The sequence below is a fragment of the Sinohyriopsis cumingii genome, chromosome 6 (genome assembly GCF_028554795.1).
Source record: "Sinohyriopsis cumingii isolate HCF-2022 chromosome 6, ASM2855479v2, whole genome shotgun sequence".
Lineage (NCBI taxonomy): Eukaryota > Metazoa > Mollusca > Bivalvia > Unionida > Unionidae > Sinohyriopsis > Sinohyriopsis cumingii.
The window spans coordinates 138,712,849-138,739,602 of NC_142966.1; the positions used below are offsets into that span (position 1 = coordinate 138,712,849).

Consider the following 26,754-nt stretch of genomic DNA (forward strand, 5'->3'; position numbering starts at 1 on the left):
TTGTACTACCCTATATTGTGATGACAGACCCAACATGGTCTTTTCTTGACCCATTTTAGTACCTGGCGACCACTGTAAAAGTCCATAGTGATCGATAATTTTCATCTGGAAATTTATTGATGACAGTTAAAGTGCAGAGCATTCAGTAATAATGATTGAATAGACTTTGATAAAACTATATTAGTACAAAATTTTCAAAACATAATTTATATTTCATTTAAGATTAGTAAATGTACCTACATAACCACATTGATATTAACTAAAATACAGGGAACATACTCTTTCCATATTATTACCAACATTATTACAAGCCACAATTTCACATTGATATATTTTTAATGAATAATATGATAAAAAAAATTATGAATATAAATGCTTTGAGCACTTCTTGAACTCACTTTTGCATGGCACTGCTATTTCTATGATAACACTGCAAATTCTTATAAGGGGAAACTGTGTACATAATATGCCAAGGATTTTGTAAAAGATACATTTTCTGATGAACAGGTTTATTTTTTTATACTAATAAGGTCATAACAGTTAAGAGCAATTCTAAAGAATTAAAAACCGGAAGTAAATTGGTTGTATATGTTAAACATTGGTGATAAATCAAGAGTTTCAGTTTTTACTGTCAGTTCAGGATCCATCTTCGTGTATGAAGGATATACAAATGCACAAATATCCTATGAACATTCATGTATGAAGGATATACAAATGCACAAATATCCCATGAACATTCATATATGAAGGATATACAAATGCACAAATATCCCATGAATATTCATGTATGGAGGATATACAAATGCACAAATATCCCATGAATATTCATGTATGGAGGATATACAAATGCACAAATATCCCATGAGCATTCATGTATGAAGGATATACAAATGCACAAATATCCTATGAACATTCATGTATGAAGGATATACAAATGCACAAATATCCCATGAATATTCGTGTATGGAGGATATACAAATGCACAAATATCCCATGAATATTCATGTATGGAAGATATATAAATGCACAAATATCCCATGAACATTCATGTATGAAGGATATACAAATGCACAAATATCCCATGAATATTCATGTATGAAGGATATACAAATGCACAAATATCCCATGAATATTCCTGTATGAAGGATATACAAATGCACAAATATCCTATGAACATTCATGTATGAAGGATATACAAATGCACAAATATCCTATGAACATTCATGTATGAAGGATATACAAATGCACAAATATCCCATGAACATTCATGTATGAAGGATTTACAAATGCACAAATATCCCATGAATATTCATGTATGAAGGATATACAAATGCACAAATATCCCATGAACATTCATGTATGAAGGATATACAAATGCACAAATATCCTATGAATATTCATGTATGAAGGATATACAAATGCACAAATATCCCATGAACATTCATGTATGAAGGATATACAAATGCACAAATATTCCATGAATATTCATGTATTTTTTTAATGGAACTTGATCATATGTCATTGCTGCTTGAAAGGATGTAATGCGAGACCACTACAACAAATGTTAAAATTATGTATCTGGGGAATACAGTTTGAGACATTTTAGAGTCAATTTCCTTTCCTTTAAATGTTGTTACAATATAAATAAGATTTTGCTTTTTTTTGTATTGATGGAAGTGAAGCTTTATTTATATGACTAGACTAAAGGATGCATCAGCCATGCTGTTTTCTTGCTTGCTCTGTATTTTATCATTTTGATGTGATGTTTTTGTTTGTTGTTGTAGCAACATCACTCAAAAAATGTTTTAAAAATTCCTAAAGTTCTCACTACTGGTATATCAAACCATTGTCAAATAGCTTTCACTAGGCTTTGCATTTATCATACCTGTTTTATAGTAACATCTGTTCACCTTACACCAAGTCATTAACTTGATATATCATAATGTTAACTTATGCCAAGTCATTAACCTGTCACATAGTAATGTTAACTTACACCAAGTTATTAACTTGTCATATTGTAATGTTAACTCACACCAAATCATTAAATTATTAATATCATAATGTAAATTCAAGTCATTAACTCATTATATCATCATGTTAACTTAAACCAAGCCATTAAGTCATTATATCATCATGTTAACTTAAACCAAGTCATTAACTTGTCATATCATCATGTTAACTTACACCAAGTCATTAAATTATCAATATCATAATGTAAAATCGAGTCATTAACTTGTCATATCATAATGTAAACTCAAGTCATTAATTTATCATAACAGATTAAAAAGACTAATACTGTGACATAGATAAGAAACAAGGAAGGGAATGCTGGTTTTACTATAAAATAGATGATACAAATGTGCTTTCACTGTAAATATACACAAATTATAATTATAAGATCCAGTAATGACAGCTCCATATAAAACATTATAATGCAGTACACAAAACTATCAATTGTGAGTCATGTGGCTACCACTTATTGAATAGCTGACGGGATGTTTGTTATGGCAGGAAGTTGATTTGCTCAGTAAGAATATTTAGTATGGGTTTGTATGAAGAATTACTAACTTGGAGAAGAAAAAAATCATGGCATTGTAAGAACATTACCAGTCCTTAATGGTCCTACATGTACTTTTACATAGGAAGGAAGAGTGTTGCATTAGAAAGGATAACAAATGTGTGTGTGTGTGTGTGTGTGTGTGTGTGTGTGTTTTGGGGTGGGAAGGGGTTAAATCATCAACATGGAGTCAAGAAAAATCCTGCAGTATTTAATGAATTATAAAACAAATAAAAGCTATAATTATTATCTACAACTCATTTTTATGGAGTCTAATACAGTTTATTGGATTGGGAGTAAGGGAGAAGTTGTAAGACATTGTAGTGTAAGACAACTGTTCTAATGATGTTTGGAATAAATCTAGGTTACATATATATTATAATGTGATATTTCTCTACATACAGAATGTATTAACTTGACACTTTGCTTTTCAGTAATTTCAAATTCTGGCACTGACTGTACTCATAAGTTGACTGGCCAACAAAAACAGCACACCCATGTTGTTAAGCTCCCCATGAAACCACATGACACAATTCAACCAATAGCAGAAGGCAATGCAAAACATGTAACCAATCAGTGTCTTGTGTGGTCTTCCATGTATTGCATTGTAAGCAATATGGCTTGCATGGTATACAATGTTGACATTGTAAATTCATGACATACTTATCCACTAGTATTTCAGTGTTGCAGGGCTAATGTCTATGCAAAGAATATGAGCTCAGATTTATGTGAACTTAACTATATGATGATAATTTAAGTGTCCAGTAACTGAACCACTCCGGTGGCCTAGTTGTTAGATCATCTGCCTTGGATGCGGGAGGTCATGGGTTTGATCCCCGGTAAATTATACCAAAGACTTACAAAAATGGTACTAACAGCTGCCTCGCTTGGTGCTCAGCATTAAAAAGTTGGTGTTAGGACTGGTCGGCCTGGTGTCAGGATAATGTGACTGGGTGGGACATCATGCTAAATGTCTGCGGCATGGTGCCTCAGTGGTAGACATCACTATAAACTGTCACACTGCAGACATCGTAGCAGTATGATTGAAATTTTTTTAAAGGTGTGTTAAAAATCCAAATCACACACACACACCCCCAATAATTGAATCAATTAATGTATATGCAAGTTATGTATCTGGTGCAGCTGACTACTATTGTCACATCTAAGCATGAATTACATACATGTCCAAAATAGTACTTCAGCCACGTTGTTACTCAAACATGCAAATTTGAATTAATTTGTCAGTACATGTACATGGCTATCAATGAACAGAATAAGAGTTTAAAAGAAAATGTAGTCTTCAAATACAAAGCTCTCTGGTGCCAATCCCAAATGTTGGATGCTGTAATACAAGGACTACACATGGATGCTTATATTAATGATTATTGCTGTATTTACATAAATTGCTTATACTAATAAGATTAAATATCCTGTGTGCATCAGGTAAGCATAAATATTGCACTCTGAAAACTTTACTGCAAACTTTTCAAAGTCGTTTTACAAACTGAATTTGAACCTTGAAATATATTACACATGTAAGATTGTTTGTGGTGATTAATAGTTTGCCAGTCATTTGAAATCATAGAATTATATTTGCTTTTTTGTTAAGTGAAACATTACAACACATATTCATGTAATATTTACCGTATTTGCAGGGTTTGCATTAAGACAAATTTGATGGGCCCCAAAACCAATTTGAAGAGGCCAAATTTTTGTGTGTGCCAAAGGCACAAGCTGCATAAGTGCTTTGGGGGCATTCCCACCAAATTTTTTTGATATAAAAAGTGCAAAATCCTGCATTTAGATCATATTTGGGGGGCATTTTTGGCTAACAATTACTAAGGAAAAGAGGCACTTTTTTCTCCTGACTTAAATATTTCCAGTTATTGGTATACAATATTCAATCACAGCACCAGAAACAACAGTGTCAGTGTTGGGATGTTCATACTAATCTTGTTATTTAAACATTAGTTTGAGTTACAGGTACAAATTAAATCTCATTTTTTATTTAATATAATTGCAACCTATAGATCTCCAAACTCATCTGTATTGTAGGAAGCAAGTCACAAATTTGTTTTGGATATTACTGTAATATTCACGAAATGATGAAGTAGCTGCTGCCTGAAGAAAAAAGTTACAGCGTAAATAAAAATGGACTCTTTCATTAACCCATTTGGTTGTCTGTGTGTGTGTGTATATATATATATATATATATATATATATATATATATATATATATATATATAATGTAGAAAGGTTGTAAGGGCTTCTAGGAGTGTACAGTAACTCAGATAATCATATTTCGTAGATCATGTCTCTAACATTCTAGCTTCCAAACTAACATTACTGTAAAGATTGTAATGAAAATCTATTATATGCAACATAGATGTTACATGGTATGGACTACTCTTGCATGATATGGAGTTCATTTACACAAACTAATGTTACTGATATAATTAAACTTCAGAAGCATGGATCTTAAATTATACTAGATGTCGATCCAGTGATCCATCTGCCATCATTGTTTCAGTCTTGAAACTGGCTTCCAGTGAAACAAAAGAAATTCATATCATAGATTATTCTGGTAATAAAGCCCTTCATAATTCAACACTTGTATTTTTTCTTTCTAGTCCATACCAGCAATACAGTCTGTATGTAATCTCTAAACTCAAATATCAAACTGATGTTTAAAATTACCAAAAACAAGAATTAATTGATTTAAAAGTAATTTACATAACTGGATGAACCAACTTGAATCGGAAACCACTTGAACTGAAGCAAGCTTACCAATCATACCATGTTCACAGAGGGATGCTATATTATAGCGTACCTATAATGTTGCTAACTAAATATGCCATAGTTTTGTTTCATTTTTATTTGTATGCAGTAATCATTAACAAACATGTAAATTATGTAGCTTTAAGTAAATATTTGCATGATATTAACCCATGAATTATTAGTGTTTCGTTACTTTTATAAATACTGTTTGCCTCATTAGAGATTATCAAATATTTGGCTAAATGAGTTTTACCTCGGAAAATAAGTGTTATTATTATTACATTAAGGTCACCAACAAATAAAACCAAGTTTATGCTTGTCCCATGCATTGGGTGTCCTTTATGGACAGAATTTATTGTGTAATATATAACATTAAAATGCAGCTGTTTTTCATGCTGAAATTAAATTAAAAATGACTCTTAAGTCCAAACTGTCCATAGTTTTCCTGGCATGTTCAGCTTTTCCATGGACAATGTCCAGGGTTTACGGGATAAATTCTGCAAAATATTTCATTTTCCCTGTTTTCCAGGGTTTTCCATGTTTTTCTAACCTTTTCCAGAGTATACTATGGAAAAAGTACAGCTGGGCAGTCAGTATAGATGATATTAATTTCACTTCTTTCTTATTTCTTTAGGAATCATTTCACTTCTTGCTAATTTCTACAGGAAATTCAAGGTTACAAGATCAATAGGGTTAAGAAGACTCTAACATGGATAGCCATTGTTTTGACAGTTGGCCTTCTCAGACTTGTGTTCTACTGGGTGCCACGATGGATGGTGATATGTACCCACGACAGATGCTCTCTTAATCTTGCTGAAGTTGTCCTTCTTTTGGTATGCAAAAACTTTCATATGAGATGACAAAGATATGTACTGTTTTAATGCTTGAAATTGATATTTCAGATTTTCAATTTCATTATGATTTATTCTTTACCAGTATTCTACCAATGCTCTTTCAAAACATTAGTAAAGCAGACATGGTTAGTTATGTTGAGGGATGTGGTAGGATGTGCTGTCACTTTTACAAATACACTATGAATTTTTATACCATATGAATAGGCCTATTTGTAACTAAACAGCTATTCTGTTTGTATAGAATTAAATAAACTGTGCACTTGATGTATGTAAATTGTTTGGACTGTTACTGGTACATAAACAGACACGATGTTACCAGTTGTGAATATTAAACTCATGTCTATTTACTACCAGGTGTGAGTCAATGATATTTGTAGGTACAGTGTTTCTTTGATCTTACAGAGGCTTTTGACCTTGTAAATCACAAAATTCTCTTGAAACAGCTCAGCATATATCAAGTTGAAATATTACTTGAGTTATGTTCTTTCATTTGATCTTATGTATATTATCACTTCAACTCTCAAAAGCACCTGTATTCTTAGTACTTTGATTGTACACATTTGTAGGCTTACATAATTACATCCTTAAATTATAAGTATATTTTAAATGCTGTATGAAAGTTCAGTTGTATATTTTATGACTGCATCATGCATTTGAGTTCAAATGAAGAAAAAAAAATTGTACAATTTTGCACAGTACAGTTGTTTCATAAGTGGGGCTGACTTAACAAAATCACCAATCACTCTTAATTTAATCTCAGCATAAATTCATATAGCCAGTGATGAATAAGTCTAACTCTTTCGCATACATTACCTATTCAAATCATACATCTAGGGAGACTTCAAACTTTTCTTTATTTCACTGTAATAGTGTAAACTGCTACAGGATTGAAGAAGTCCTACAGCTTAGATTTTGGAAAGATAAGATCTTTGAGTTGTAGGAAATCAGAAAACCTCAAAAGAAAATAGAAACCTTGAATGGTTGACCTGAAATGTTTGCATGCGTTTCAATAGGGTAAAGGAACCAAGGATTTCAGATTTGATATTGAGGGTCATTATTGCCTATCTAGTCCCATATATGGAAATTTCATTAAACTTCTTTTCTGTTCTGTAGGATCAGTATGAACAATGGTTTGTATCATGGATAGAGAATGTTACCAGGGATCAAACCAAGTAAGTTTGAATTCATTAGTAACAAGGAATTTTTTTAAGACTTGATGTTTTTCTTGATATAAAGCATTAAAATATTTAATCTACTTTGTATGAAATGCTATATTTATATTTTAAAAATGAAAAAGCATGATATCATGTTGTAGTCTACTTGGCTACCTGAATTCTTGATATTGCAGCCCACTGGGCAAATTATGTCACTTTCTGCGAATGTAGTGACTTGTACCTTATATTGTTACATAAATTTTGCTAATACTCTTTGTGCTTACTTCATTCATGAAAAAGGAAATCAAGGTTGATAAGTTAAAATACAATTGCCAAAACCCTTACTTAATAAACACAAGACCCTGGTGAGATAAAAGCAATCTTTTAAAATTTAATCCTTATTATGTCATGCAGTTAAAGTTTACATAATTGCCCTGTAAGTATAATATATGAACTTTAAACTAGTTACATCTGAAGATTTTTTTGATATCTAAAACTATTCAGTAAAGTGAACCTTACACTTAGACAGGCTATATGGAGCAAAAGAGTCTTGAAATTAGTAATGAAAAAAACCACATTGAAGCTTTAATGATTGTTAATTAGTATGTAATGCTCCATGAATAATAATTTACTAATGAAAAGTGTATATTACTATTTACAGGTTGTTGGTGATAGGCCCAGAACAGGTGATATACCAGAAGCCAGTGCCAGAAAGTCAAGATTCCCTTCTCCTCAGTAACAGAACATGCCAGGTATTAAGGAAACAATGATATCCAGGGAAAATTTGCATCAAATTCAACCAAATTAATCTAGCTACACATTGTACTTATTCGTCAGGCCTCTGGGAATATAGAGATGATATATAATTTGTTTAACACAAGGTTTGCCTGTACGCTTGGGAAAGATTTTGAACCCTCTGTCAGGTGCTTTGGCAAATGTTTGAAATAGCAATCTTTAATTTTATTGTTATTCTTACAGTGATTACAAATTGCATAAACTAGATGCCTGATATCTACAAAATAGAAATTTAAAAAAATGGAAAAAAAGCGCTTGAGCAGCATATGAAATTTTGATGTTCACTGGCATATGGGTGTATACTTCAAACCGGCTCTGACTGGCTTGGTCATGTTAGAACACATTATTGTTTTAATGGACCAGTTTCTTTATGATTTAGGTTTACCTCCAATCTCTTGGGTTGAACTTTGACTGTGCTATTATTGAAGGAAACCAAATTTAGACATACTTTATTTATAGAATGGGCTACTGGAATACTTTATGGAATGGGCTACAGGATTACTGTTTGCATATTATGTATATATGTGTTTAGATATTTAGAGTATGTTAGAGGAATACTGTATTCTTGGCATGTATTTGTGTTTAAATAGTTTAGAAAGGGCTACACAAATACTTCATACTTTACATGTATTTGTGTTTATTTAGAATGGGCTACAGGAATACTGTATACTATGCATGTATTTAATTTAGAATGGGCTATATGAATAATGCATACCTGGCTTGTATTTGTGTTTACATATTTAGACTGGGGTAAAGGAATAATGTATACTTGACATGTATTTGTGTTTACATATTTACATTGGCTATGTAATGCTTTACTAAATTTAAGTATTTGCAGTGTATTTCATATATAAGAATAAGGCAATGTTACAGTCTAAATTATTCAAAGGAAAGATTATATATGATGGGATGGGAATGTTACCAAACGTCCATAAATAAGTAATGAAAGTCATTTAATTTCTTTCTGGGATATGACTTTCCCATGTGTAGAACACTGATTGATTCATGGATCAATCTAATGTGTAGAGTTTTAAATTTGTTTATTGTTACATCAAGTGGCTTAAACTTAAGTAGCAAGACCAGGTATAACTTGAACAAGCATTCATATTTTCCAAAATATAAATTAATTTCCTTATAATATAAAATATTAAAAACAAATGGAATTAAAAATAACTTACAGTGTATGAATTCCTGGCATGTAATCCTAATAACCTTAAATTGTATTATCAATTTCTCATGAATCAGGAAACAATGTGCTTATATGCTGGCACAAAATGAATCACAGTTCTAAATCCAAAAGTTATTAGTTCAAGGTAAATTCCAATGAACATATACTATAACCAAAAAATGTTCTGAGATGTTTCAGATAATCCCACAGAACTAGTTAAAGTCCCAAATCCTTGACACATAATCCAATAACTACTGACTGTTTAAAATTAAAGATTTTCTGCTCTGCTAGATCCAACAAACATATTATAAATAAAACGACTCTTACAAAACTGGATAAAATTGAAAGAATTAATATGCAGTGCTTTTACTTGATTATATAGTCACCTAATGCATATCAAATAAACAAAATCTGAATCACTTAGAACATTTTTAATTCTTCTATATTACAGTTTATCTCTTGCAGCCAAGAACTTACCAATCAGAAACTAAAGTGCATGTTATTTCTTCAAGACAATTGAACTCCCTAGATCACACCGTTGTCATGACATGCATTCTCTATTTCGTAGCCTACTTTTATGAATTAGTTGTTGACTTGACCTTGGCAGTCAGATTTGAGATATGAATGAAATACTACATGTAGTGTACATGTACTTTACTATAGTGCTAGCTAGCCACTGAGTTAGAGAATTATAATATAAATGTTATAAACTCAAAAGACTGAAAATAAAAACTGTATCATTAAGTGAAAAGATGATACACAGATCTGTAACATTATTGGTAATATTTTTATGACCCACAGTGGCAGTAGGAGGAGATACCATTGTCCATCCATCCATCTATTTATCATGCCTTGGTAAAGTTTGTGGTTAGATCATTTCTGGCACTGTGGTGGGAGAGCAATGTACTATAAATACATCTGTAGTTTTTCTCTGAAAAGAAGTTAAAGAAATCCTGAAATAAGAGGAAATCCACAAATCTTCCCCAGAGACAAAAGAGGACTCTTTTTAAAGAATGTAATGTATTATGACCAATTTTCAGCTCTGCCAGTCATAGACCCATCCTCTGACTGTCAAAAAGGTAATAGTTGTTGTGGGGTTTAACGCCATTTTTAAGCACGATAGGCTATACATGGCGGCCAGTATTAATGGTGGAGGAAGAACCCGTAAAACCCCGGAAAGAACCACTGACCCACGAGAAGCTACTGGCAAGCTTTCTCACATGCCCACATTGGCTGAATCTTAGACTCGAACCGCCGCAGACAGAGGTGAGATGGCAGTGATCCGTAACGAAGAGCGCTTTAGACCACTCGGCCACTCGGGGCCTCCAAAAAGGTAATAAGAAAAACAATACATTTTGCTGAAGAGTGAAAATGGGACTTAGTCACCAGTCTGCTGTTGCTACCTCTCTGACTTTATATATTTTGTGAAAAATTATCAATGTATACATGAAAAACGCTACATTCATTTTGTAAATTAACCTTATTCTGAATGTGAAAAAGAAAGAAAGAAAATAATCTGTTCATTGCATGAAAGTTTTCTTGAGTGACTTCTCACCTTTAGGCAATAGATATAACTCTTGTCACTGTTGCGTTGGTGTTGATAGGTTTATACAACTTATGTGAGAACCAGGTAGAATTATTTTGCATTCTGTTTTTTATGTCCTACCATGACTATAGTATGGGCATAAATATTTGTTATCCATGTCCAGCCATATGACTAATTAAGTTTGCATTCAGGTCAGTTTTCAAGTATTTGTTTGGGACTTTGTGTTCCATAAATGCACATCAAGTTTTATCAGAATAGAGGCCCTTGGATTACATATGAGTAAAAATATGAAAAGTTCTTCATTTACTGAAATCAAATATGGAACAATATATATGATTGTATTAAGTATCATGAATGTTTAGGAATCAAATGCAGGGATATCTCTAAAGGTCCAAGGGGTTGAGGGGGTAAATTTACTGTGTCTATTCCAGAATTGAATGCAGGGATATCTATAAAGGTCCAAGGGGTTGAGGGGGTAAATTTACTGTGTCTATTCCAGAATAGAATGCAGGGATATCTATAATGGTCCAAAGAGTTGAGGGGGTAAATTTACTGTGTCTATTCCAGTATAACCATTGGAAATGATAAAGTCATTGAGAAGTTTGGATCATATTGGGAAACAAATTTAGGACACTTCATGTCCAGTAGATCTAAAAATAGCATTATATAAAGCTAATACTGAAGATATTATTATTGTACATTGTCAAGTATCCTTGAATGACAAATGTAGGTCAGATCCTAGATACAAAAAGGGGTGATACAATATCTTTAAAGGTAGAAATGTGCTAAATTTATTCAATTATTTAGATATGTTATATCAGGCACATTCTTTAGATATCAGGGTAAAGTATTTACCCTGTACAGTAAAACATGTCTTGCAAGACACCAGATTCTTTGTGCACATTATAAAGTTATGTAGCTTGATGTCCTCATTCAAGGGTGCACCTGTTTTTTGTAGCATAAAGGATGGTCTCACAAGACAGGTTTTACTGCATTAGAAAAGGCTAATCTACTAGGATATATTTTCCAGATAGAGAGTGCGACTAACAGAATTTTTGAAAGGGTCAGAAAGGGAAATTAATATGTTAGAGTGGGAAAGTTGTAGGTAAAATATGACAGAAAGTTACTGTAGGATTTATTTTAGTATCTTAAATCCATGTCTTCCACACTGAGAGACTAGATAACTTAGGAGATCTTTGACAACATAACATGTTAAGAGGTGGGAGGGGGGATTATTGGTTGCTTTCATGTTAAACCCAGACCAAATATTAGTTGGTCCTAGATGAAAATGTTGCTGTTCAGACATCCAGTATGGCTGCCACATTGGCCATCTTAAAAGTCTTGTTATTGTTATGCATTCGGAAAAGATAGTCATATCAACAAGGAGCTTTCACTAAAAAATTCCTAAAATGATGTCTAGTTTTGTTCTAAATGAAAATGGTGCCAATCTAACTTTCAATATGGTCACCAGGGCAGTAAACTTGAAAATCTTGCTATCACTATTGTTCGTGATGTATGTATATAGTGGTGTTTTATGGCACCTAAGCACAGTTGTAGTTATATATTGTGACAGGTAAAGGAAAACATAAAAAAAATGTAAAACCAATTGTATAGAAATTCTGGTGGATAAATCATCCCTAATGTAAATATGAAGAACAACAAGGTAAATATAAAATGTAATGATATTAAACTTTATAAAATGTATATAAAATAAAAGATAAAGTAGCACATGTAAAATCCTTGAAACATAAAAAAGTCTTAGGATTTTCTTGTGTGGTTCATCATGATACACTTTTTTCATGCAGTTCATGTCACAGTATTTCTAGTTCACATGGTGAAAATTGGCACACTCCACAAGAATGTGTTCCACTTTCATCCATTAGGAGTTATGCATGAGCCAAGTACATTTGTACTAGATGATCAGCAAAATACCATCTCACAGGTGCAATTTGTTCTATATGAGATATGCCAGTTTCCAATGTTGTTAATTTTGTGGGATTTTTATTTTGCACATTTTGACAGTGTGATGAACATGCTGATTTTTACAATATTAACAGCTTTTATGGAGTTTTCTATTTGGAAATGGGTGACTACAGGGCAGCTTTGGCTGCTTTATCTCTATTTTCATTACCCTTATTGCAGATATGACTCTGAGTATTAGAACATCATGTTTCTGTAATGTCTGGAATATTAATGACTTGTCAGATATAAGATTCTGCAAGGCCTTCACTGTGCAAAAAGGATTAGAAAAGATGATGAAAATTGTTTTTTTGAAACATTTCGTTTTGGTTTGAAGCTTTGAGTATAGCTGTAATATCTGCAGTAAAAACTGAGGCTTTATAACCAGTTCAAGTTGGTGCCATTTGCCATGGCTAAATTGTTTGGAATATCTGTATACAGGGAGATATTGCTCTGATAGGTGGCTCTTTATTTCATAGAAATTTTACTCTGAGAAATGAGATGATTTGTTGAGGACTGTTTGAATCTACAAGGTCAAAGAATATTTTGGTGGTAATTTTTTTCTATTGACAATGGTTCTGCTTGGACATCCAATATGGTCACCAAAATCTTGTTATTGTTTCTCTTCATGAATAAATGGTCATACCATTATTGGGGGGGGGGATATCACTAAAAGATGGATTATAAAGTATGGTGTTGATCTGGTGTGTTGCATATCCACCAGAGCAGCCAATTTGAAAATCCTGTTTTTGCTTCTTTTGATCAGAATGTCATATAGAGATGGTTTTCTCCAGAAGACTTCTAATGTTATTGCGTTGGCCCTATGTGAAAATAGTTTTGCTTGGATATCCAGTATAGCCATCAGTACTGCCATCTTGGAATGGATGGGCATATCAACATGTGTTTTTCACTAAAGGATTTTTTTATGATGTTTAACTGGTTCTGAATGAAAATTTTGCTGATCAGACACATTTGTAACAATCTTGGAAATCTTGTTATTGGTGCTTCTTCTATATGAAAGTCATCTTTTTTATTGGTACTCCTTCCAAATGCAAGTCATCTTGTTATAGGTTTTTCATGAAAAGATTAATTATGATATCTAGATGGTCCTGAATGAAAATGGTGCCAATCTGATCTCAGTTATTACTGCCACAATGGTCTTCTTCATGATAAGGTTTTCACCCCAAGCCCAATGGTGCCTATTTTGTCCTAAATGAAAGGTGTGCTAATCTTACATCCAATATGGCTGCCACAATGTCTAATTTGAAACATGAATATCTGAGGTAGTTTCAACACTCAGTAGTTAAAAAAAACAAATGGTTTTATTTTGAATTCCTGGAAACAGAATGTCAGTCCCTTCAAGGGATACATGTTTAGCTGGAATCAGAGTCCCTGAAATAACCCCCCCAAAAATGGTTTGTGGAAGACAAGGGGACACTTTCCCACCAGGAACTGACAATATCCCTCAATGTTTTTTAGCCCTTAATATGTAAATCATTATATGGAATAAAGGTACTAAAAATACCTTCCAGATGGCCAAGTCTTGACAATAATTGTGTTCCCAGTGTTCAAATTGAAAGTAAGCATATTTTCTTAAACATTACTAAAACATTAAGCCCTCCCAGTTTGTTCCATATATGCATTCAACATATAAGTGGATCCATACTCCCACCCCAGGTAAATATTATGTAGCATTCTTTATGTACTTTTCAACATAGATTGCTGTTTTCAGTACTTTCAAAATGTTTAAGATTTGTTAAAATCAGTTATTGGATATACTGTTAATTTTCATTGTTATTGTATCTGTAAACATTCATACTTTCGTTGGATATTAGCTAGTCTTTGGTTTCTTAATTTTGAGACTTCATAAATTATATAATTCTAATTTCCTTTACAGAATGAGGAAGTTGTTCCAGAGAGTACTTCATTTAATATTTATGTATGTGAAAATTTGGAATTTGCTTTTTTAATATAATCGGGAGGCATGGTTTTATGCAAATACAGTGTAACTTGTTGGTGGCTTGTTTCATGAGGTAAATCTATATTTGCTCATGTATAACATGCAGCCAGTTGTGAACAACATAGAACCAGTCTGCCACCTCATAAGTTGCCAGCAAGTCTGGAGATCATACACCTGGAATTGAGTGTTTGGTTGAGTTTCCATGAACAGTCAATCAGAAATGAGCTTTCAATAATGGTGTCATTTGTAAATGCTCAAAATAAAATAGCCAGTTGAAGAGAATCTGTGATTTCCAAGCTAGTTATAGTTTACACAGTTTGGTTTACATGGTTTGAATCTTTATATGATTTCATGCAAATAGCATAGGCTAAATTCTTTAAAACATTTTGAACAAGAAATCTAGAGGTCAAGCTCAAAATTCCTTATTGGATTGGACACTGGAACTTGATTTACATCAATGAAATTTAGCAGGTTGATACAGGAATTGAAATTAAGACAATCCTGTTGTCTCTATGACTCAAACTTTATTCTGCCAAAGCTGCAGAAGGTCAGAATATTCTGACTTTGAGCTTAAGCTTGAGTTTTATGCTAAAAAAAGTTTGGTGAGTATGGGGATTGTTCGATTATAAAAATCTTGGCTTGAGTTTTATGTTCAGAAAGTATGGTGAGTATGCGATTTGTTGGATTATAAAAATCTTGGCTTGAGTTTTATGCTCAGAAAGTTTGGTGCGTATGCGGTTTGTTGGATTATAAAAATCTTGCCTAGAGTTTTATGCTCAGAAAATTTGGTGAGTATGGGGATTGTTGGATTATAAAAATCTTGGCTTGAGTTTTATGCTTAGAAAATTTGGTGAGTATGGGGTTTGTTGGATTATAAAAATCTTGGCTTGAGTTTTATGCTAAAAAGTTTGGTGAGTATGGGGTTTGTTGGATTATAAAAATCTTGGCTTGCGTTTTATGCTCAGAAAGTATGGTGAGTATGGGGTTTGTTGGATTATGAAAATCTTGGCTTGAGTTTTATTTTCAGAAAGTATGGTGAGTATGGGGTTTGTTGGATTATAAAAATCTTGGCGAGTTTTATGCTTAGAAAGTTTCAAGAATATGGGGCCTGTAGATTATAAAAGTCATGAGCTTGTGTTTAAATTTGAAATTGTGATTTACAAATCAGAAATAACTTTCATTTTGTATAATCAGTTTTGTTTGGGTGATAATGAAATTGTATGATTTCCAGACCTGCTGATGCCTGATGTGTTGACACATCTGGGGCACAATTGAATGTGAATTACACATGGTTAAATTTAGTGTTGTAATTGAGTTGCTTTAATGTTAATGTTTACTTTTTGTAGACTCACTTTTTATTGTCTTCTGCCTATCATTGCCTATCAGTAGACCTCTTTTCTATCTTTCCATCAGAATACAACATTACGTTGTGTGACCATAACTACCTTACTTTTGTTTTTAAGAATAAATGTATAAAGAAAAACAACTTGCCATAACAAAATTAATGCTTATTATCACTAAACAGGGATTTATCATGCTGATATCGGGTACCAACAAAAAACCTTTCCCATTCCTGCAGAATTCCTAATTTTTGTTCATTTAATGGCCACATTATGCTCACATTTAGTCTTTTTGTTTCCCAAAGTATTTGGTCTAGATCTCATTCTCACATCTGCACCAAGAAAACTTCAAGACATTAAGAAAGTCAAAATTTTCTGCATGGTTATTTATAGTCGTTTGCTTTTTACCATCATATAACTATTAGAAGAGCATTAATAGATTATATGCTATTATTAGATTGCTGTCTCTTTTCCTGGTTCTAGTCCCTAGTTCAGGATGAAAATTTCCTTCTCCATTTAGTACTTGGGGATATTGAACCAAACTACACAGTCCCAGATCTGATGCCTAGTCACTTCCATTCATTATAATATTGTCTTTTTTTTACTTTAAAATTTATACAGCAAAACTTGTCTTTGGGCTCTAAATATTTTCACTAGATCTATGGTCTTTTACCATCATTTCAGTCTATGTTTGTATTGCAATTTTCCATGTGTCACCAGGCCTTGCATTTAATTTCAATTATTGGTATTCCTGTTTGTCATTTTGTTGAATTTTGATTCTATCTTGTGCAAATACTAGTTAATTGATGCTTCCATATATTTATTATATTGTAGGTTATTTACTATCCTTTTACAGTTTTGTTATGGTTTTTTGTTGTTTTGCAATTTTTCTTTCCACCTTTCAGCAAAACCATAGGAAATTTGTAGATGCAACCATAAAAAAGCTTTGTGGTACACACATCCCACCTGTTGGGTGTACACTATGTGTGTAGTAAATGAGGTTGTTTGACTTCTTTCTAGACCTGTGTCTTAACCTCCTCTCACTGCTGATGGCACAGTAGACTGAGCTGCAGCAACTTTAGAGGAAGCTGCCTTGGAGTCTTCTTAAATCTTGCTGGGTCACAGCAAAGATCTGTTGAGGTTGACCCTTCTGGACTTAGAATCCTTATTTGGCAAGTTCATTCAAATATTGGCCTATCAAGGTTCAGGTGTGCAAGAGGCCTATGGGCCCCTCTTCTCACACAAGGAGGGATGCAGTTGAATGTAGGAGTTACTCCCTCTTCTGCTAAGTCCCCCTCTTCTTGATGTCCCAGTACAATTTCTGAGGCCTAGTCAGACATATCAGACAACGCATGGGTCTTCTACAATAGGAGCAGGTTACCAGATTCACTTTCATGGCCTCCTTCTCTATCAAGGACCCCTATTTATTTGCACAAGACCAATCATGCATCCTTAAGGGAAGAGGTCTAAAGAAGGCGGCAGTGTAGAGGTGTAAAATGCTCAAGCCAGAGTTTCTATTCCCAGATCTTCCTGGTCTCAAAAAAGGGAGAATTTTACAATATCATTAACCTTTCTCTTTCAACAAGTTTATTCTGGATGATTGTTTCAAGATGGAGATGTTAGTCTCATTCAGGAATGTTATGAGGATGATCAACTGGGCAGTCTTCAAAATTAGATCTCCAGAATGCTTTCATACACATCCCATCTTTCAGTCCCACATGAAATTCCTGCAGTTCTGTCTGGACAAGGAGTTTTATAGATTTTGCATTTTACCCTTTGGCTTAGTTCTTTGCCCATAATCTTTACCATTGTAATGGGAGTATTTCAGCTCACTTAAGATTGTTGGAAGTTCTTATCATCCTGTATTTTGACTGGTTGATATGGAATGTTCTCAGACATATTCATGAATGTGAACAAAATGGGCAGAGTCATTAAAACTTAAAACAATATAAAGAAAATATGTTTATCTGGGGATTTATTACATTTTCATGAATTATATCTTTTTTGAATTATTTTGCTTGATATGCAAGCTTACTTACAAGTGGCTATCAATAATCCATATATCCATCCCTTTCAGTTTTCCAGACAAAATATTAAAAAAATTTGTAACAATCAATAGTAAATAAAATTTCCAGACACCAAATGTATTTTGTAGGCTGAGAGAAAAAAGTTTTAAGTTGGAAATTAAGCTAACACACATTTATGCCATACTCATACTGAAAAATAGAGGATTCAATAGATGACCATTCATCCTTGAAACTGCTTTGATCACCCAAATTAGGGCCAAGGTTTTTCTAAAAACTTTTGCCTACTTGCTGAGATTTTTAGTTCTCTGAGATTTCGCCCTGTTCTCAACACTTTCTCACTTCAGACAATTTATAGTCATGAACTAGAATGCAGAGAAGCCCATAGTTTATACTTTCAATACTACATTATGAATCAAGGCATGCGCATTTTCTATATTGAAGACACTAACTCTTCAGAACACAGGTCAATCATTTTTCTTTAACATTGCCAATGTTGTCACTCTATGAGCACATTTTGAAAAATGGGGTTGTCACTCTTACGATAACACAACTTGACTATTGTTAACACTTCTCTCAGACAGCTGTATTTCTGCACCAACATAAAGAAAAGCAAACACCAGAATTGCAAGTGGTAATCTTTTTTTGTACAAAGGACAGCCAAATATCAGCATGCATATGTTCTTCATTTGCATTCAGGGATATAATACAACCTAGTTTACCTAGCCAGCTTCTTAGTGGCATTGAACATCCACAAAAGAGATAAAACTTTTTGGACAAGTTGTTTGTGAAAATTGATAGTTTTTATTTGCACTCCAGCTAAATGGAAAACAATAGAAGTATTTTTTAATATCTGAAAAAAATGGATAAATGATGGTAGTTTGCTTTTTTTGGCATCACACACTAAATGTTGCTTGAATTGTAATGCTTAAACTTCTATTATTATTTTGCATGCCTTATAGTAACCAAAACCTCTAAAACTGATTTTAGTTTTGCATGTAGATAAGTAAGGGCCTGAAAAATTAAAATGCATGTAGCAGAATCTGTTGCCATATATTTGTTTGTGCATATGATGCACTTGGCTGCAAACTGCACAGACAAATATCTGCCATTGCTTAATGTGCCAGCAGATCAGGGTATACATTGTTTGCTTGACATTATATAGTACTCACTAAATATAAGGCACATCACTATAAGATAGTTATAGGTTACTGCATTTGTATGGGAAGATATGAACAAGTTTTTTGGATGGAATACTGCACGACCTTGGGAGTGCAGTATATCCATCTGACAAAACGAGTTCATATTTTCCCATACAAATGCAGTAACCTTTTTATTATATGCTCATTTTCTTATTCTACCTAAGGCTTAATTATGTAAACAAAATACACTACAAGAAACATAGTAAATGAATGTGTGCCGTATTCCCAACTAAATACACAAGCGCAGATTTATCATTACACAACAACATCATTATTAATGCGCACATAACTCCGCCCAGATAAATTTGAACTTAGTCGCACATTCAACATAACTTTCAAAAGAAAATGGCGCGTCTAGTTAAAATTGAAATTTGCAATCATATTGTGAATGAATGTGCATTGTAACAGCTTTTCCATTTGATCTGGAATGAATACATTTTGGTATTTTGTTTCAATTTGATGAAAATTTGTGATTTTGGACTGGATTCATCTGTGCAAATTGTGCATGACATACATCGGATTGAAGCGGCGCAGGAGAAGCGTGTTTACATCTGCAAGTGTGTTTGTTCTATCATTGACTATTTGAAATCATTATGTGGGAAAAATATGAAGTGTTTCAATTGCAATTATCAAAAAGACGCTATTGAATTTAATGTTTATTTCAATTTGAGTACAGTAAGGAAGATTTAATTGCACTTGGAATATAGTCGAAATTACAGTACAATTTTGAAATGTGTAATCAACTTGATTATCAAGCTTGAGGACTCATGACATGGCTCATGTAATTCGAATTAGCAGAACTAAGAAAGTACATTTTGAGGAATTTATAGATGTAAAACTGTAAGTATATTTTTTTGCCATTCTTATTACCAGCTAAAGGAGACAGTTTATGTCTTTATAGCTTGCATGCTATTTGTAGGTACCAAGCAATTTTATGAAATCTGGTGTCTATCGCAAAATCTGAAACAATGTATCAAAAAGTTAACATGGAATGTAGCAAAACAGTTGGTATGTTGCAGTCCATGAAACATCTGCTTTAGTTCATTCAGAAATAAATTTAATCAACCAAAATGTATTGCGTCTACTATGCGAATGTACATGATTTGTTTGCAGAGTAGTTCCAAATACACTATTGGGCACACGTGTCCAGCGCGTGGGTGCAATATGAAGGTGTGCAATATCGTAAAATATTGAACGATTCTGATAATGTAAAGTTAACGGAGAAAAAAATGAGCATATAATAATCTCTTTTAGGTAATGTTATTATTTAATAATATTTTATATAAAATACCTCTCTATTGCCAGTTTTGTCATGTCTGCCATTTCATTATTTAATAGTAATATGATATATAAAATACCTCTATATTGCAGGTATTGTTATGGTTCCCATTTCATTATTTGTATATACAATACCACAATATAAGGCAACCTCACATATAAGGCTGTCCACTTTTATGGTTGCCATGAACATCATTATAGTGATGGAATAGTGTAAATAGAATGAACTTTGTGGACACTCATTGAATCGGGAATTATGGGTTGGCAGATTTCGGTCTGTTATGTTAGTGCCTCTGAGCATAGAATTGTTGGTCCCTAATATAACAGTGGTATACCAGTGGTAGTATAGCGATTTGTTTAGAAATACAGCGGTATAATATGATACAAAATGTTTTGCTATACCTAGCTCTATCATTTACATATCAACATTCTTGATATGAAAACCATTTCAAAGCTTTTCCTTAGTGGCAGGAGCATCTATGTACGAAGTGAGTTCTCATTCTGTTTCACAAGTCCACTGTGGTGAGTTATCTTAAATGGCACTTTGGAACCAATTGTCCCTTGACCTTTGCATTCTTGTTTGGGATTTTCTAAAGTGGCATCTTAATGAAAAATCCATGTCTAAGTTCATCCTGCTCCATTCTAACTATATATTAGCAGACTCACTATCCCAGAAAAATCAATAATACAAACAGAATGATTTTTTGCCCAGACCTTCTGTTTTCACTCAAATATATGACAGATGTGATTGACCAATGTTGGACCTATTTGTGACAAGGTGGAACACCAAATTTCCAATCTTAGTCTCTCCAGTCCCAAATCCAATTGATGCAATTTCAACAGATTGGAACTGCTTGGATGCATACACTTATGCTCAAACACCTCTGGTACCAAAGGTGATACAGAAAGCAAGAGATATCAGATTGCCACCTCACCCTGATTGCTTCACTGAAATGGGAAAATCTTGGATAAATGACCTCATTAATCTATCAGTAGAAATTTACAGGAATCAAGATTGTCACATATGCTTAACTCATTCGGCCCCAGAGGTTTTTGTCATTTTTGCCTGAAATGTGCGTAGGAACGAGATTTGGGGTGCTATTTCTGAATACATCGTAATACAGCAGTTTTCAACAGATTATCCATGAGAATAATGCCTAGTTGTATTAGAAACATCAATTTCCATTGGTTATTTTGCTTGCGCATGAGCAGAAGGATAAAAGTTGGAGTTCGTGTTTTTTTTTTTTTGCTTAATAGACCCATCATTTTCGTATGGAGACCGCAATTTATTCCAAATGCCTACCTTATCCTAGTTTTTGCAAAGGTTCACCTGTCTGTATTCAGTTAAGACCAGTATGCCTTAGATCTGAGGCCAAAAGGTCTAAAATCCGGACACAAAATCGCATTCCGATCTCGAGCGAATTTTGGGTGAAAAAAAAACGGGTCCAAAAAATGAGCTTTTTCTCTCTGTATTTTGTAGTGCAACTAGAACTTCCAGATTATTTGATATCATTTTAGAGCTATATCTGTCTGCTTTTTTTTAATACCACCCATGTTGGTCTATCTTAAATGGCCTTGATGCTGCAGGGCTTTGAAGTAGGGTACAGCCTCATCACGCCTACAGACGGGATTGGGGCCGAATCGGTTAATCAACCATGTTAGCAGACGTTTCATCCCATTCCAGAATCTGCACATCTAGATCTTATTAAACAAGCCCTCAAGAACAAACAGCTCTCACAACTAGTGATGGAAATTTTGCTCAAGCAAGATGACCCTCCTCTTTAAAAGTGTACAAAGGCAAATGGAAAATCTTCTTCACATAGTGGTGTGCCCAAGAACACATTTTCCAGGCATTTCCTACTATGGTTCTTAGATGAGAAATAGTTAGCACCAATCGCAATCAAAGATCACTGACTCTTCATGCAAGAAAGGGCATCAGACAAAGATCTATCTGATCTTCTGTCCAGTTTTGATTACAGTTTTGATTACAGACATTAAAAGATGTTGGCTCTTTTCTGAAAGTGGAATCTGTCATGGGTACTAACATGGATGAACAAGACATCATCTTCTCAACAACCTCTTAGGTTCACGTCTCATATAAGAGCTGCTTGCTCTATCAGGGGATCCAAACTACATGCAGTTTTGACAAGATGGTTCATTATCACTCATGATGGCCCCAGCTTTCATTGTCAAGAACATGCTCCCATTCATGGAGAATCAGACTTTTGTAAATAAATTCTTATCAACTGTTGCCACTGGTGGTCTTCAGGACCCAGTGCGAGTTCTTAAGTTTCCTCCCAACATATGGAGTCTATCCTCCAATTGGGTTATCAAGAAGCTGTCTTACATACCTTTAGGGATGTGGAATGGTCTCGCTTGGATAATTGGATGTTTCTCTCTTCATCTACATGTTCTCCTATGGTATTGTGATTAGGTAATGTATTTGAAGAATAATCAAATTTTCTAGTAAAATATGTTTCTTCAACAATATTTACTTGGTTGTAATACACATAAACCCTCCCAGTCAACTTGCATTTATACCATATAGAGTGCATGCCTTCTACTCCAGTTGTAACTTAAGTATTTATGCGGCTTGGTGCCAATCTCTTTAACAAGAGGAGATCATCTCCGCCCTCCTCCTAGTAGACTGTATCTCTCTTTTTGGAGCAAATTCCAAATCTCCTAGAGTATGGAAATTCGATAGGTGGCAACCTGATTATTCTTGGAGAAAATCAACTTTCACTTTGACTGTCCCGGAAACCCAAACACATCAAAACTCCTAGATTCAATCAATATTTTCAACCTCAAACAGTCAGTTAACCAACCCACCCATCAACATGGTCACATTTTAGACTGGATTCTTCATAGACCTGATGATAACATTCTACAGTCCTCCCTGGTATCCCATGAACTTGCATCAGATCACCTCTGCATTATATGCCATCTTGATGTGTCAGTCCCTAACCCTCCACCTTTATATGCTACTAAAATAAACCTTCGTATGATATATAGAACCAAACTAATGCATGACATCCAAGCAAACCTTACAACTTGCTTACCTCCTACAGCAGAACAACTCAATAACTGCCTGCATTCATTGCTCGACAAACATGCCCCAGCTACCAAGTGCAGAGTATCAATTCAAAAGTGTTCTCCATGGTATACCAGTGTTAGGGTCCAGCTTCACACTGCTAAAAGAGACCGCCGTAAAACTGAGTGGCTTTGGCTTTCCAGCAGACTCACTATTCATAAGCAAATCTATGAAGCCGCTAAGAAGAATGTCACAAATATAGTCCTTGAAGAGAAATCAGCCCACTACACTACTAAGATCATGGAAAGTTCCAGCTGCAAAGAGCTCTTCAAGATTACTAACAAGCTAATGTCAAGGAACAAATCTACACCACTTCCAACTACCTTTTCTCCAGTTGACCTTCTGGACATGTTTGCAAATTTCTTCTGTGACAAAGTACAAACCATTAGAGATAAGCTTGACACCACAATTTCAATTGACTCGTCGTCACCATACAGTTGGGATACAGAATTTGAGTGGCAGCCATTATCAGCATTTGAACCTGTCTCTATGGATTTCATACGTACAGTCGTGATGAAGTCTCAGTGCACCAAAGTCGTGTGAACTTGATCCAATTCCAACATCACTGCTGCTTGAGTGCTTAGATCCAGTATTGCCTTCACTAACTGATGTTATTAATACCTCTCTCTCATCAGGGGAATTCCCATAATTTTTCAAAACTGCCATTGTAAAGCCTCTGCTGAAGAAACCAACACTAGACCATAACGATTTAAAGAACTACCACCCAGTTTCTAATCTCCCATTCATATCAAAAATATTAGAAAAGGTTGTTCTATCCCAGCTTGTATCTCATCTGAATTCAAACAGTCTTTTTAATGTACAGTCTGTATATCGCCCTTGCCACAGTACAGAAACTACTCTTCTAAAAGTAGTTAATGACATTCTCTCTGCTTTGGATAGCGGAAAGATTACAGTCCTCACTGTCCTTGATTTGTCTGCAGCATTTGACACAATAGACCACGATATATTACTTCACTGTCTCCAGCATGTATTTGGCATTCATGTTACAGCCTTGCTGTGGTTCAAGTCCTGCTTGGCCAATAGGACACAAATTGTGTCTGCAAATGGAATACACTCCAGCTAAGTTGATCTATGTTGTGGTGTTCCACAGGGGTCTGTTCTTGGACCTGTTCTCTTCATTCTGTACACTCATCCTCTCTCAAATGTCATAGATCATCATCAAGACTTTCTCAATTTCATCCTTTACCTCAAACAATAAATATCAGCAGCACCAATATTAAATTCACACAATCAGTATGAAACCTAGGTGTTACTCTGGACAGTACTCTCACATTGTACCAACATGTCAAAAATTACATGTACTTAACAATACTAAACATGCTTTTATGGACCTAATTTTCTATTTTATACTTATTGTTAGTAGATGTTGTTAGGTATCAGTGGCCATTGAACCTATATTTACTACAGTGTCAAAGTAATAATACTCTAATTGCAAATGTGTGTGATTTTGTGCATGTAAAAGAGAGAGGGAGGAGTTTGTGTGATAGTGGTAAGTAAGGTCAAGATTTTAAACTTAAATTCAAGTAAACATAATGACAAAATCTGGTAGACAATAGAATTTCATATTTGTTTACAAATGATTGTTATCTGAAAGTATAATCTACAATAATGAACAAAAGTTGGCTATGTATTTTTTTTTTATAAATGACCCTTACAGTCTACAATAGTGGTAAAAAATTAAACACTATAGATATGCATAACAATTGCATCATTCAGTCCTATTATTATCTTTATGCCTTGAAAAGCCTGTTTGGTAAAAATATTAATAGTTAAATATGAAATCAACATGTATAATCAAAGAAGTAATTATATATATATATATATATATATATATATATATATATATATATATATATATATATATATATATATATATATATACACTTTTTCTTTCAGAGAAACAGCAGTGTTACCAGATGCTTCATCACAAATAAAGTCAAATACATCTGGGACTACAATGCTGGCATGTTTCACCAACTCGTGTAAGTCATTCATATAAGACATAGTGGGGCCTCTTACTTTCACAAGAAAAGGCACATTTTCACAGCAGACCTTCACTATATTGATTATCAGGGCTGCAGTCATGTGTATCATGTTGTAGGGAAGGTAACTTTTTAACACAGTATGATAATACATGTCTTATATAAACAGTTGAAATCAATTTAATGTATAATTAGTTATTGTCAGTAGCAACTCAGTCACCTAAAGGTTCACCTAAAAATATTGCTTTATGAATAAATTACATGCAGTCTGTACATATATGGCAACCATTTCAGTTTTGGCATAATCATTACACTTTTTTTCAGCAAATTACATATTCCGTGTTCTGCATATGGATTAATTTACTCTTTTTTACTACATTAAAAATAAAATTAAAGCTATAAAAAGTTTTTTATCATATTATTATTTTCTCTTTAATTCCACCCAAATAAATTTGAGAATATTCTTAAAAAGGTGATTGCTGCATAAGAATAGCGTAAGAGCACTTTCCTTATTTGCTATTTATAGCTACTGTATATGACCCCATTTCCAAGAAAACAGATGGGTTTCTTCAAAAGTGAACTTTACCAAACAGATTAATTTTTATTGATAAGCTAGTTAGTTATTGAATCAGTCTATATTTTTTAAAGAACATCGCACCAGATATTAAGTGAAAAGATTTATGGTGTGAGTTGTGGATGTTATATGACAGAAAATGTTTGAGCAGATGATCTTTTTATACTTCAAAACATGTCAGATTAGAAAAAGTGACAAATCAACACTGCTTTACAAACTTTAAAAAAAAGAAAATGTGTGTAATGTAATACAGCTTTCTGATCACGTTACAGTGGTCATTGCAGACTTCCAGTTCATGACCATTCAGCAAATGTTACACGTGTAGACTAATTGAAGTGAGTGCTGAATGTAAATTTTTGGTATTATTTGTGTTTATGTTCTGATTCTAATCCATGAGGATTTTGCCCTTTTTGATAAGAAATTTGACCAGCTGCAGAACCAGGTTAGTTATAAATATGTATCTTTTTCATA

General features: G+C 33.7%; 1 protein-coding gene and 1 long non-coding RNA gene across 2 annotated transcripts in view; both read left to right on the forward strand.

Moving 5' to 3' along the window:
• Positions 1-3,811: 3,811 nt before the first annotated feature.
• LOC149798094 (polyamine-transporting ATPase 13A3-like) overlaps positions 3,812-26,754 on the forward strand; it is a 139,670-nt gene continuing 116,727 nt past the window's right edge. The window contains exons 1-3 of the mRNA XM_089960838.1: positions 3,812-3,901; positions 6,001-6,168; positions 7,303-7,361. Coding sequence (XP_089816964.1) covers positions 3,812-3,901; positions 6,001-6,168; positions 7,303-7,361 — 317 coding nt within the window. The remainder of the gene's footprint in view (positions 3,902-6,000; positions 6,169-7,302; positions 7,362-26,754) is intronic.
• LOC149798095 (uncharacterized) lies at positions 8,007-25,705 on the forward strand. Its single transcript, XR_016421960.1, has 3 exons — positions 8,007-8,095; positions 14,709-14,750; positions 25,624-25,705. It is a non-coding gene; the product is annotated as an uncharacterized LOC149798095 (long non-coding RNA).